At 44.0% G+C, this 13,233-nt stretch overlaps 2 protein-coding genes across 2 annotated transcripts in view; both read left to right on the forward strand.

Moving 5' to 3' along the window:
* Positions 1-250: 250 nt before the first annotated feature.
* tiprl (TIP41, TOR signaling pathway regulator-like) lies at positions 251-6,924 on the forward strand (the record flags this gene model as incomplete). Its single annotated transcript, XM_080528397.1, has 7 exons — positions 251-375; positions 995-1,174; positions 1,427-1,526; positions 1,888-2,019; positions 2,253-2,348; positions 2,815-2,877; positions 6,068-6,924. 7 exons carry the CDS (start codon positions 251-253, stop codon positions 6,200-6,202), a joined length of 831 nt encoding a protein of 276 aa, XP_080384523.1. The 3' UTR covers positions 6,203-6,924.
* Positions 6,925-11,784: 4,860 nt separating this feature from the next.
* Positions 11,785-13,233, forward strand: part of riox2 (ribosomal oxygenase 2) — a 31,192-nt gene continuing 29,743 nt past the window's right edge. Inside the window, exons 1-2 of the mRNA XM_080528279.1 lie at positions 11,785-12,011; positions 12,298-12,756. Of these exons, the coding sequence (XP_080384405.1) occupies positions 12,304-12,756 (453 nt within the window). The 5' untranslated portion in view covers positions 11,785-12,011; positions 12,298-12,303. The remainder of the gene's footprint in view (positions 12,012-12,297; positions 12,757-13,233) is intronic.

The following is a 13,233-nucleotide window of genomic DNA, read 5'->3' on the forward strand; positions in this document are numbered from 1 at the left end:
GCAAACATGGTCGGGTATGTTTTCGTATTTCGTAAGATTGTTTCTGGGTAGAATGGAAGTAGAGGATTATAGGTTTGCTTTGAGGTATTTAATCCAGTGTTGACCGTGCGTAAAACGATTTTGTGCCTAGGACTCAAGCCCCTCGGTAGCTGCAATAAGGTAGCGGCCATGGATAGGTGCTTTAAATTGCTCACTGTTAATAGTGATATTTTGCTAATGCCCCTGATGAGTATGTGTGTATTTTTAGTTGATGTTTGCCAACTTGTCAGCCATGATGTCCCATGGATTTAAGAGCAGCAAACAAGACTTCACGTTTGGACCATGGAAAGTCACTGCTGCTAAAACCCACATCATGAAGTCTAAGGACATTGAGAGGTGAATTTCTTCCTTATCCTTCCATCCTAGAAACTGTTTAGCTAGCTATTTTGATGTCAGATAAGAGTTGCACAATGTATTATGTTAACAATCTATTGTAACCCTTTGCAAGCTCTATACAATTCTCAACTCGTAGCCTACAGTATATGTCAAATAATGTTTTCCATTATTTCACACTCCCATATGATTTCATGAGATGAGGTGTTGTGGTATTAGCTTGTGACTTAATTCAACATGAGTACCCTTTACCTGTTTCGGCATCACATATGCCAGCTTTGAAAATACCCATGTAGGCTACTTATCCATACGCATTCACTTTCTACATGTCATTACCAGAAGCCACGGTGGAAAAACTCAAAACATGACACTGGAAACAACACACGTGTTGCAAATTGCATTTCCCCTTCTTCCTTTACAGTTATGGCCTTTGGCCAGTCACTCTCTAGTTTACCGCCACACTAAGCGGAATGCCATGTATGGAAACTGGCATTATTTGATATGGTCTACACAACGTGGCATCAGGCCATGAAGGGTAGAAAGTGAGTCTGTATGGATATTCAGCAGCCCTTTTTCAGTGTGGCGCTGGAGCTAAGTCCAATGTTGCCAATCTCCACCCCAGGTTAGCGGAGGAGATGCAGATGCCTTCGCTCCCAGAGATGCTGTTTGGGGACAACATTCTACGCATCCAACACACAGACGGCTACGGCATTGAGTTCAACGCTATAGATGCCCTGAAACGTGTCAACAACATGCAGGACTCTGTGAAAGTTGCCTGTGCACAGGAATGGCAGGAGAGCAGGTGAGAAGGGGCCAGTTGAGCAGTCCTATGGCCTTGTGGGTACCTACCCTTCCTACTCTACGTGACTGCTTCTTTTAAATGTTTCATATTCCTGACATGTGAAGCGCTTTGAGGCCATCTTGTATGTCAGTGTAGGACACAGAAGCAGTAGTGTTGCAGAGATTGCTTGGGTGAAACGTTTGATCTTCAATCCCTTTTTAGAATGATGCTTGGTTACCGAATTTGACCTTTGTCACGGGTGTGTATTCTCAGGGCCGACTCAGAGCACTCCAAAGAGGTGGTGAAACGCTACGACTGGACGTACACCACAGACTACAGAGGCACCTTGTTAGGGGAGGACCTGCAGATGAGGGTGAGAGTCACACTGGCAGAGAAATATCATATCTCATTCACTTACCAAAAGACTGCTGCAGGACAGTTACTATCAACACATGTTTTTGTTTTGTTTTTTTAAAGGTAATTTTTTTTCTGAGTGGGGCAATCCTCTCACTCATATTTTTCATTTTATTGCATAGAGAGAGTGAAGATAGACAGGAAAGTAAGGAGAAGAGGGCATGTTAGCGGGTATGGGCCAGATTCGAACCACATGTGTGCACCGTAGGCCGCGGTGCTAGACCACTGGACCACCCCAGGCCACATCAGGACATGTTTTAATGAAACAGCTGAAACTTCAGTGTCTGAGAGAATCGCCCCTTTTCTGCTTCCTCCATAAGGTAACGGAAACAGAGGAACGTATAGACATGGAGAAGCTGAAGGCGCGAGAGCAGATTATGTTCTTCGACGACGTGTTGCTGTTTGAAGACGAGCTGCATGACCACGGCGTGTCCATGATCAGTGTCAAAATCGTGAGTCATATTTGGCGCAAGGATATTTGAAGAGTGGCTTGTTGTTCCCTTTTTGTGTGTCGAAAAAATGGCTGACCCTGTGGGCCCAGAGCTCTGTTCTCCCTGGGGGGGTGCAGGTGTATTGTTTCGGGCGGACACACACACACACACACACACACACACACACACACACACACACGTTCCAATCAGCGATTGATTGAGTGATTGGCAAATAAAACCTGGTTTGTTTGCAGAGAGTGATGCCAACCAGTTTCTTCCTGCTGCTGCGGTTCTTCTTGCGAGTCGACGGGGTATTGATCCGGATAAACGACACCCGGCTCTATCACGAGGCAAGTGGCCGACCGAACCCTAACCCTGACCCTGACCCTAACCCTGACCCTAACCTTGACACCCAGTGAAGGTCAAATACTGTGTATAATATATGCCATTTAGCTTTTATCCAAAGCGACTTACATTGCAGTGAGCGCATACATTTTTCAGTATATATGGTGCCAGCAGGAATGGTATGGTGATAGGATATGATGAGCATTTTAGAATGAACACTTAAATATGGACCTTGGAAATAACTGTGAATAAAATGAGTCACCCCTTTCACCGGTTTTGCTTACCTTGAAAACCAGTTGATGGCTGTGGCATATGATCCTCAGTTGGTAGAGCATGGCGCTAACAACGCTTAGTTTGGGGGTTCGATTCCTGTTGAGACCATTTATACATTTTAGAATGATCACTTAAATGGTGACCTTGGAAATAGCTGCATATTAAACGAGTCTCCCCTTTCACTGGTTTTGCTTACAGGCTGGAAACAATTACATGCTCAGAGAGTTCAGCACTCGGGAAAGTAAAATTTCAGAATTGCAGGTAAGATTTCCTTTGTGTTTTCCTTTTCTTTGCTTCTTCTTTTTTCTTCTAAAGGGCCAGTCTAGGATTGGATTGGTACAGGACATCGGTAGGATTGGTACAGGACATCAGTAGGATTGGTACAGGACGTCAGTAGGATTGGTACAGGACGTCAGTAGGATTGGTACAGGACATCAGGAAGTATGTGTCCCTGATGTCGTGGCGTACAGAGCCAAAATTATGGCTTTTTGTCCTGTTTGTCTTGTTGCGTCTGCCGTAGCTGCTTTTCCGGGTTCAGAGCACCGCTGGCGTCCACGTTGCGACTGCCGCTTCTGTTTCCCTGTCCTGTCTTTTTGTGTCCTGTCCTAAAGTGTCTATAGTTTCTTGTTTTCAACGTCTACCTTGTTTTGTGTGCCCGCCTTCCCCCAAAAGTCTCCGCTTTTTATTTTCTTTATTTTCTTTTCCAAGTATTTTCACTTTATTTTTATTAATTTTTTTCACCGACCTCCGCTGCTTCCCCCCCCCCCGCCATCTCCCGCCTCTCACTGCCTCCACTACCGGACTACAGTATTCACCGCCACCACTAACCCCATCACTGGACCACTAACTCCCACTGGATTCACACTTCTTGACACCATCGTTCCTGTCCCCCGGCTCTGTGTTGCCGACCGACCCGCTGCGCGCCGCTCTCAGACAACGCTAGCCTGGCCGTGCTGTGCTACTACCCTCGTCCTGGGAGGTAGCCACCACTCCCTCCCCAGTTTGGGGGTTGCCATCTCCTCAGGTGAGTGTCAGTCCTTCCCAACCTTCACTCACTACTGTGGGATTTGGTCGCTGGCATGGCACGGCTAGGCTGGCCGGCCGCCAGTCCCAAGCCAGCAATACATATGACAACAACAACAACAACAACACCACGCTGTCACTCTGGTTCACTGCCATGTTTACACAACTCACTGCCCACCAACTACTAGTCACTCCCAACCTATCCACTGAACTACTCCCACCTGTGCTCTGGTTTCATCTCCAACTTGGTTTCACCCTCCTGCTGCTCCTATCGTTTTGCCCTAGACTCCCGGCCATCTCACCTACCCCCCACCTCCCCCTGCCCTTCTCTCGTCTCACCTATACTGCCACTGACCTCCACTCACTGAACCATAACCATCGCCTCACTGCTGCTGCTGCCACCGCCGCCACCAAGGCAGGCATTCTCCGCCGCCGCCGCTACATCCACCGAGGCTCCCAGCAACATCGACACCGGACTCTACACCACCCTGAAGGCACAAACATCCCCTCATTCTGGACTAACTCTCGCTCACCTGTCATCACCACACACCGCACCGCTGACCCCTCAAACCTCCGCTCTCTCCCCCCTGCTCCCCCATCCATCTCCCTTGCACTGTTGAACACTCGCTCTCTCTCCAACAAATCCCCTGTCTGATACTGGACAACAACCTGGACATACTTCTCCTCACTGAAACCTGGCAACAACCCTCGGACTACTACTCACTCAACCAGGCCACCCCCCCTAATTACACCTACATCGCTAAACCCGCCTCTAAGCGAGGGGGTGGTCTCGCTGCTCTCCACAAACACACCCTAACTGTCACTGTACTGGACCTCAACCTCCCACCCATGTCATCCTTCGAATACCTCGCCTTTTCACTCCCCAACTCCATAACTGCACTCCTACTCTACCGCCCACCGAAGCCACACCCCTCTTTTCTTTCTGATCTCTCTGAACTCCTCACCATCGCCTCTTCCCTTTCTACCCGGTGACTTTAATATCCATGTCGACAAACCCAACTCCAACCTCACCTCTGACTTCCTCTCTCTCCTTGATTGTTTCCACCTCACCCAGCACATCAACTTCCCCACCCATGTAAAAGGCCACACACTCGACCTTGTCTGCTCTGCCTCCCTACCCATACCCAACCCCCACCCTCTTCCATTTCCACTCTCTGACCACCACTGCATCCTCTTCTCTGCCCACCTGCCCCTACCGCGCCACCCCATCAAACCGCGCCAAGACAGAGAAAAGCCTTGACCCAGCAGAGAGACCACTCCTCCTAGAGAGACACTCCTCCTAGAGAGACACTCCTCCTAGAGACACCACTCCTCCTAGAGAGACCACTCCTCCTAGAGACACCACTCCTCCTAGAGAGACCACTCCTCCTAGAGAGACCACTCCTCCTAGAGAGACCACTCCTCCTAGAGAGACACTCCTCCGAGAGACACCACTTTTCGTAGAGAGACACTCCTCATAGAGAGACACTCCTCATAGAGAGACACTCCTCATAGAGAGACACTCCTCGTAGAGAGACCACTCCTCGTAGAGAGACCACTCCTCGTAGAGAGACCACTCCTCGTAGAGAGACACTCCTCGTAGAGAGACCACTCCTCGTAGAGAGACCACTCCTTGTAGAGAGGGCGGTGCCAAGCGGCCAGCAGAGAAGAAGTCCTACCCCGCCCCCCCGAGCCCAAAATAGAACCTTGTTTTACTCCATTGTTTGTAAACAAAACACTGTATAGCTTCATAACATGCTTAGAACTATCACTTTGATCTCATGGACTGCCTATGGGATTGAGTCGTTACATTTCTCCTGCCTCATCCTATAGCTGATTACCCCCCAAAACATTGCGGGAGAACGGTTTATTGTTTGAATCTCAGATTCAATAAAATAATTCAAAGAAATTTAAAAAAGAAATAATTACACAGAATGAACAAGTCTATACATTGTCCAGAAGTATGTGCAGTTCAAACCTGCATCTCTGCACATTCCCCTGGGGGATGGAGATATTAATCGTGGGAAATGTGTACATTCACAACCACTTAGTTTAGCTGGGATATGTTTACATCTCTCGTAAACAAATAGTTGTGGCTACACTGGTCATTTCACCTTACTACAGCCATGGCGAGGAGAACCTAGACATAAATACATGGATGTGGTTGAGGCGCTTTGGTGGTGTAGCGGGTTAAGCGTCGACCATGTAACCGCAGGGTTCCCGGTTCGATTCCGACCATGGACATATCCTGCATCTCCCTTCTCTCTCTCTCACCCATCCTTCCTGTCAAAAATCTCTACTGTGTCTATCTATAAAAAAGACAAATATGAGTGGAACTGCCCCACTCAGAAAAAAAATCTCCTATTAATCCATGGATGTCTTGGGAGATGTTAGTGTTCACTTTGTTTTCCCTCTCTTTATCTTCTAGAACGTCCCTGCTGCTTTGCACACTGACCCCAATGAGATCGCCCAGCATTTAACCCTCAAACTGACGGAGTGGGAGAAACTGGAGCTCCCTGATATGGACAGCCCGTCAGGGGCTCCCGAGCCCCCCCCCCAGTGAGGCAGAGCAGACTGGGTCTGAGTCTGGAGATCAACACCTCCTGTCTTGACTGAAGTGGAGGGGCAGCAGACCACGGACCACAGTTCACCCTCCCTTCTCTCTACTAAAAAGACATTGTTTTTTTTGTTTTTTTTTTATCCTACAAAAACACCACACCTGCCTCCCTCCACAGAAAACAACACAACAGTTCATCGAACTTCAATTTGGCATTGTCAAGTGGCCTCATATTTGAGAGTTGTCTCACATATTCCTCAATGTAATGTTTTGGTTGGGGAATGGGTTATTGTGACTTTTCTATTTGGACGCCATATAATGGTGATGTGTTATGTCACGCTGTAGTAGTCTGTAGTCTGATATTTGAAGGATTTGCTTATGGTTCACTACAATGCAGCTGTATCGATCCAGATGTCTCACAGACGTGTTAAAGAGAGATGGAATTTCTGTTCATCATGTTATCCAAACATTGAAAGAGCCAATGTGTAAATAAAGATACTTTTCTATTTGTTTAATGGTGTACTGGACATTTGGTCTTGATTCTAGCACAGCTAACCGCTGAAGTCAACGGCCACTCTCATTAGTGCTTCACATCTCCCTTTGTAATGACATCTCACTCACAACCTTTCTCTTACTTTAAACCAACCTGTTGGTTATCCTGTTGTGATAGAGTGAGCTCTTTACAGAGAATTCTCTGCTTGTTTTACTGTATTTCAGACAAATGTCACCCAATAAAAAGGTCTGTATGTCTATATTGTTGTGAATTGGCTCATATTTCACAGAATTATTTGCAAACAACTTGAGTATCCTAGATAATTATTAGTCTATTATTCATCTGATTTAGTTAAATCTCTTAACACAAAACTGGAGAAGGGTCCAGCTGCAGACATCAAATCCATCACCCGGAAACGTGATGTACCATTTGGTTGGAGCGCGTCATCGTAAGCGCGTCGGTAAGAAACCGCGAGATTTTGAAGGATCTTATAAACACGGCGACATTTTATAGGACATTTAACGAACAATAATTTGAACACGCAATTGAGAAGAAGAAGAAGAAGAATTACAAATACAATGGCAAATGCAGCTCAGGTGAGAAATTCGAAATATTATTAATGAACATGTTATAGTTTTCAGATGTGTGTTTATTATTTAGGTTGTTGCATGTGTTACGCGGCTGTTTCGCACGTAGTTTTGTTCATCTGGCTTGGCTAATTGGGTAATCCTATGTGGTTTAGCGTTATCAGAGATATTAGAGAGATATTAGATTAGATTCAACTTTATTGTCATTGCTGAGTACAAGTACCAACAACAAAATGCAGTTATGCATATAACCAGAAGTGCAAATAGTGACAAAACAAAGATAATGATGTACAGCTGGCAGGGCTAAAAAAACGCTGCGTTGTCTTCAACCACTTAATGTAATTTAAAAGTTCACAATAGCTACATTCTCAGATGTCTACCGATTACTTATCCCCCTATTTTTATTGCTTGTTTTCTTGTTTTTGAGAGCTGACTTTTTGCAGGCGCCGAGCTGTGGTCCCGAGCAGAGGGACAACTGGCCACCAACGGAGCTGTCCGTGTCTGACCACTGGGGGTTGGACACAATACTGAACACTACACTACACTGGACACTGGACACAATACTGAACACTACACTACACTGGACACTGGACACAACACTGAACACTACACTACACTGGACACTGGACACAACACTGAACACTACACTACACTACACTGGACACAACACTACACTGGACACAACACTGAACACTACACTGGACACTGGACACAACACTGAACACTACACTGGACACTGGACACAACACTGAACACTACACTACACTGAACACTACTGGACACTGGACTAGGGATGGGACGATTATCGTGTTTATCGTTAATCGCGATAAAAACACCCGCGATAACTTTATCGTGGAGAATTTTAATTAGTTGAATAATCGTCATAATCTTTTTTTTTTCTTTTTTTTTAAATTATTTTTAAATGACTGGACTTTTTAAATAGGCACTACATTTTATAAACACTGCTTTGTCTGACTGGTTGTCCCCAGCTGATGACCCAGTTAGGCCCACATAGGTGTTCAGTGAGGTGTCACAGGACACAACACTGGACACAACACTGAACACTACACTACACTGGACACTGGACACAACACTGAACACTACACTGGACACAACACTGAACACTACACTGGACACTGGACACAACACTGAACACTACACTACACTGGACAGTCACTGGACACAACACTGAACACTACACTGGACACTGGACACAACACTGAACACTACACTACACGACACTGGACACAACACTGAACACTACACTGGACACTGGACACAACACTGAACACTACACTACACTGGACACAACACTGAACACTACTGGACACTGGACACAACACTGAACACTACACTGGACACAACACTGAACACTACACTGGACACAACACTGAACACTACACTGGACACTGGACACAACACTGAACACTACACTACACTGGACACTGAACATCTGTCATTACGTGAAGTGCATTGAGTCGCATCTTGTAAGAAATGCGCTATACAAATAAAACCTGAATTGATTTGATCCCTTGTACACTTATTTGGGCATTTGTGTTGCAACACACCTGTACATTGTGCACTCTACCCTAGGCCCTTATTTTACTCTAGACAGAAGGGTCGTAACACTTGTTATTAATTCCATTTGGTATACCTCAAACTTTCTTGCATTTCTGGTGTTTGCATTTTACATATTCAGAAATATAATGTTTTATTTAGCTCATCAGTGTGCACTCAGCACCATGGACACCTCCAGCCCAGCACCTTGCACCACGGTTCCTGCCCTGCTCCATGGATTACAACGATGATCGCCTGACCCTTGCCTGACTCCACCAAGTCCTTTGCCTGACCCCTCAAACCTGTTTGACCTAATAAAGTCCCACACCTGGGGTCATTGACATTCTTTTATTTATATACATTTAGGTCTGGAAGTATTTGGACAGTGACACAATTTCCATAATTTTGTCTCTGTATGCCACCACAAAGGATTTGAAATGAAACAATCAAGATGTAATTGAAGTGCATACTTTCAGCTTTAATTCAAGGGGTTGAACAAAAATATTGTATGAAACATTAGGAATTGCAACCATTTTTATACACAGTCTCCTATTTTCAGGAGCTCAAAAGTAATTGGACAAATTAACAATCATACAGTACAGGCCAAAAGTTTGGACACACCTTCTCATTCAATGCGTTTCCTTTATTTTCATGACTATTTGGTACATTGTAGATTCTCACTGAAGGCATCAAAACTATGAATGAACACATAGGAATTATGTATTTAACAATAAAGTGTGAAATAACTCTGAAAAATATGTCTTATATTTTAGATTCCTCAAAGTAGCCACCCTTTGCTTTTTTGTTGTTAATAAAATATATAATAATAATATTTAATATAATATGTGTTAATAATATGTTATTATATATATATCATATTATTATTATATATTTTATTAACAACAACAAAAATATATTTTATTAACAACAAAAAAGCAAAGGGTGGCTACTTTGAGGAATCTAAAATATAAGACATATTTAGAGTTATTTCACACTTTTTTGTTAAGTACATCATTCCACATGTGTTCATTCACAGTGAGAATCTACAATGTAAATAGTCATGAAAATAAAGGAAACACATTGAATGAGAAGGTGTGTCCAACCTTTTGGCCTGTACTGTAAGTAAAATGTTCATTTGTAATACTTAGTCGAGAATCCTTTGCATGCAATGACTGCCTGAAGTCTGGAACACATGGTCATCACCAAATGCTGGGTTTCCTCCTTTGTGATGCTTTGTCAGGCCTTTACTGCAGCAGTCTTCAGTTGTTGTTTGTTCGTGGGTCTTTCTGCCTTTAGTTTTGTCTTCAGCAAGTGAAATGCATGCTTGATTGGGTTGAGATCAGGTGATTGACTCTGGCCATTGCAGAATATTCCACTTCTTTGCCTTAAAAAAGTCCTGGGTTGCTTACACACTATATTTTGGGTCATTGTCCATCTGTATTGTGAAGCACCATCCAATCAACTTTGCTGAATTTGCCTGAATCTGAGCAGACAGAATATCCCTAAACACTTCAGAATTCATCTGTCTGCTTCTGTCTTCACATCATCAATAAACACTAGTGACCCAGTGCCATTGGAAGCCATGCATTTCCATGTCATCACACTCACCAGTGCATTCTTTTTTTCTCAGAATGTACCAAACAGTTAATTTGGCCAGTATTAATGTTCCCACTATCTCTCTGATGGATTTTTGTTTTGTTTTTACAGCCTGGGGATGGCCTGTTTCAGTTGCATTGAGAGCTCTGTTGACTGCATGTTGTGCGTATACAGCAACAGCCTCCAAATGCAAATGCCACACTTGGAATCAACTCAGACCTTTTACCTGCTTAATTGATAAAGAAATAATGAAGGAATAAATAGCCCACACTGGCCCATGAAACAGCTTTTGAGTCAATTGTCTAATTACTTTATAGATTACTTATACTTATTACTTATTACTTTATAATTACTTTAAGATCTATAATTCATAAACCCTTCCTTCAATTTGGATGTGAATACCCTTAACCTAAAGCTGAGAGTCTGCACTTTAAGCCCAGTAAATTTTGTTGGAAATCTCATATAAGGTATACGTTAGATCCAAAGTATCAAGGAGTATTGCAGTATTGTGCAGGGCAAAACATATTCTGGAACAGAGGATGTTGTATACTCTATATTGTTGTCTTGTCTTACCCTATTTGAGTTACTGTGTGGAGATATGGGGAAATGAATATAAAAGCACTTTAAACCCATTGATTACACTACAGAAAAAAGCTATGAGGATTGTACATAAGGTCGGATATCGTGATCACACTAATAACTTGTTCCTAATGTCAAAAATATGAAGAAAATATGAAGGAAAGCAGAAATATTGCTCTATTGCTCTATTTTAAAAAAGGTTTAAATTATTTTTAATGAAAAAGTATTAGAAAGGATGATACTGAAATATATGTATTAATTAATTGGATTATATAATGTAAGCATAATTGTTAAGTATAAACAGGGGTAGGACAGGCTTCTTCCTACTCCTTTTCGAACAATTGATAGGACTGTACTCTACATATTAGTTATTTTTATTTTTAAATCATGTTCGAAATAAAGATTCATTCATTCATTCATATGCATTATATGACTGTAACTTGTGTATGACTGTAACTAAGATGTTTTGGTAAACAGCTAAAATAACACAAATTCTGTCTGTGACCAAATCCATTGCTGGAAATGTGTTCATGGTTTCCACCGTAGTTTTCACCGTAGTAAGTCGATGACGCAGTCTATGCAAATATGCAGGCGCGGTATGATGACGTATGGTCCATCACGTTTCCGGGTGATGGATTTGATGTCTGCAGCTGGATATACTTGGAGAACTGACTGACACTCGGAACCAAAAAAGTATAATTTGTTTCTTATCGAACTTTTATTCCGACAGGACAGGCAACTCACATGTGTCAATATTTGCGTGTTGTGTTCAGAAATGTTATCGAGTTGAGTATTTTTTAGCGAAACAGTTATTGCGTATTCCCCCCACCTCTTTAAAGTCCACTGGTGTTGGTTTGTGTCCAAACGCGACAGTATAAACACGTTGGTTGCCTTGCCTTGTGTCTAGAATCACTCCAATTTGCAAGGAGCTAGCTTTTACTTTACCATTAGCAAGCTCGCTAAAGTGCTCAGTGCTGCTGTCTATAATCTTGTCTTCTATCATGTGAGTCATGGAAATTAAATGGTAATCTGTTTTGCTGTGGAAGGCATACTCGGCCAGTCTCTTACTAGTTTGCCCTAAAGGCTTATACATGCTGGGTTATTCCAGTTGCATACATTACATACGCCATTGCAAAAATGACAGGCTGTTACTAGTAGTTAGCCTAAATGTCTGTGGAAATATAGGATTATATGTGTACATGTGGATGTTGTGTATCTGTACATAGGTTAATTCTATTCACAGATTGGGCTATGGACCAGCCTGATCACATGACCTTCCTTCCCCTCAGTAAAATATGCCTAAGAAAGGGAGATCAGCAGCCACCAAATCCTTCATGAAGGGTGACCATGACGACGCAGAGATCCCCGCCAAACAAAGAAAGACGTTCCCCAACGGCGGTGTCCCGTCCCCTCTCTGCTTTGACAGCCCAGCCAGCCTGTTCCAGAGCCTCATCTCCCCTATGGGGCAGGAGGACTTCTACCAGGACCACTGGGAGAAGAAACCCCTCCACCTCCAGAGGTCTGACCCGGGCCTGGCCTCCTACTACCGGTCTCTGTTCCAGCTGGCCGACCTACAGGGCCTGTGTTCCCAGGGGCTGGAGTACGCCACAGACCTCAACGTCTGCCGCTGTGTCCAGGGGAAGAAGGTGGTCCTGAACAAGGAGGGCCGTGTGAACTACAGTCAGCTGAGGAAGTCCTTTGATCAGAAGAAGGCCACCATCCAGTTCCACCAGCCCCAGAGGTTTAAGGTGAAATACATAGTTGTGTGTGTGTGTGTGTGTGTGTGTGTGTGTGTGTGTGTGTGTGTGGTTAGGGCTACTGTGGCTCAGTTAAGCCCCTTTCACACATACAGGCCTTCCCAGTAGATTCCATGGAATTTCCAAGGTCGGCTTAAGTGTGAACGAGACTGACCAGGGAAATTCGACCAAGCAATTACCCGGGTCACGACCATGTATAATTCCATGGAAATGACTGGGTCACGGTAGGTGTGATTAGAAGCCTGAAGACTCCCTGGTCCGTCTCCTTTCACAGGTGTCCTGCATCGCGCAGTCAGCAGGGTAGAGCGCATAAGAACTGCCCCAGACCCCCAATATCAGACTCCTGAATCAGATATGGGTATGATATATAATTATATGGCAGATATGGTATATATGGCAGTCTCACGCGCTTGTCTCGTTCCAGTTCTGCATCCAGTTGAATGATTCAAGTAGATCGCTCAACCCGGC

This window comes from Nansenia antarctica (genome assembly GCF_963989245.1).
Source record: "Nansenia antarctica genome assembly, chromosome: 4".
NCBI classification, from domain to species: domain Eukaryota; kingdom Metazoa; phylum Chordata; class Actinopteri; order Argentiniformes; family Microstomatidae; genus Nansenia; species Nansenia antarctica.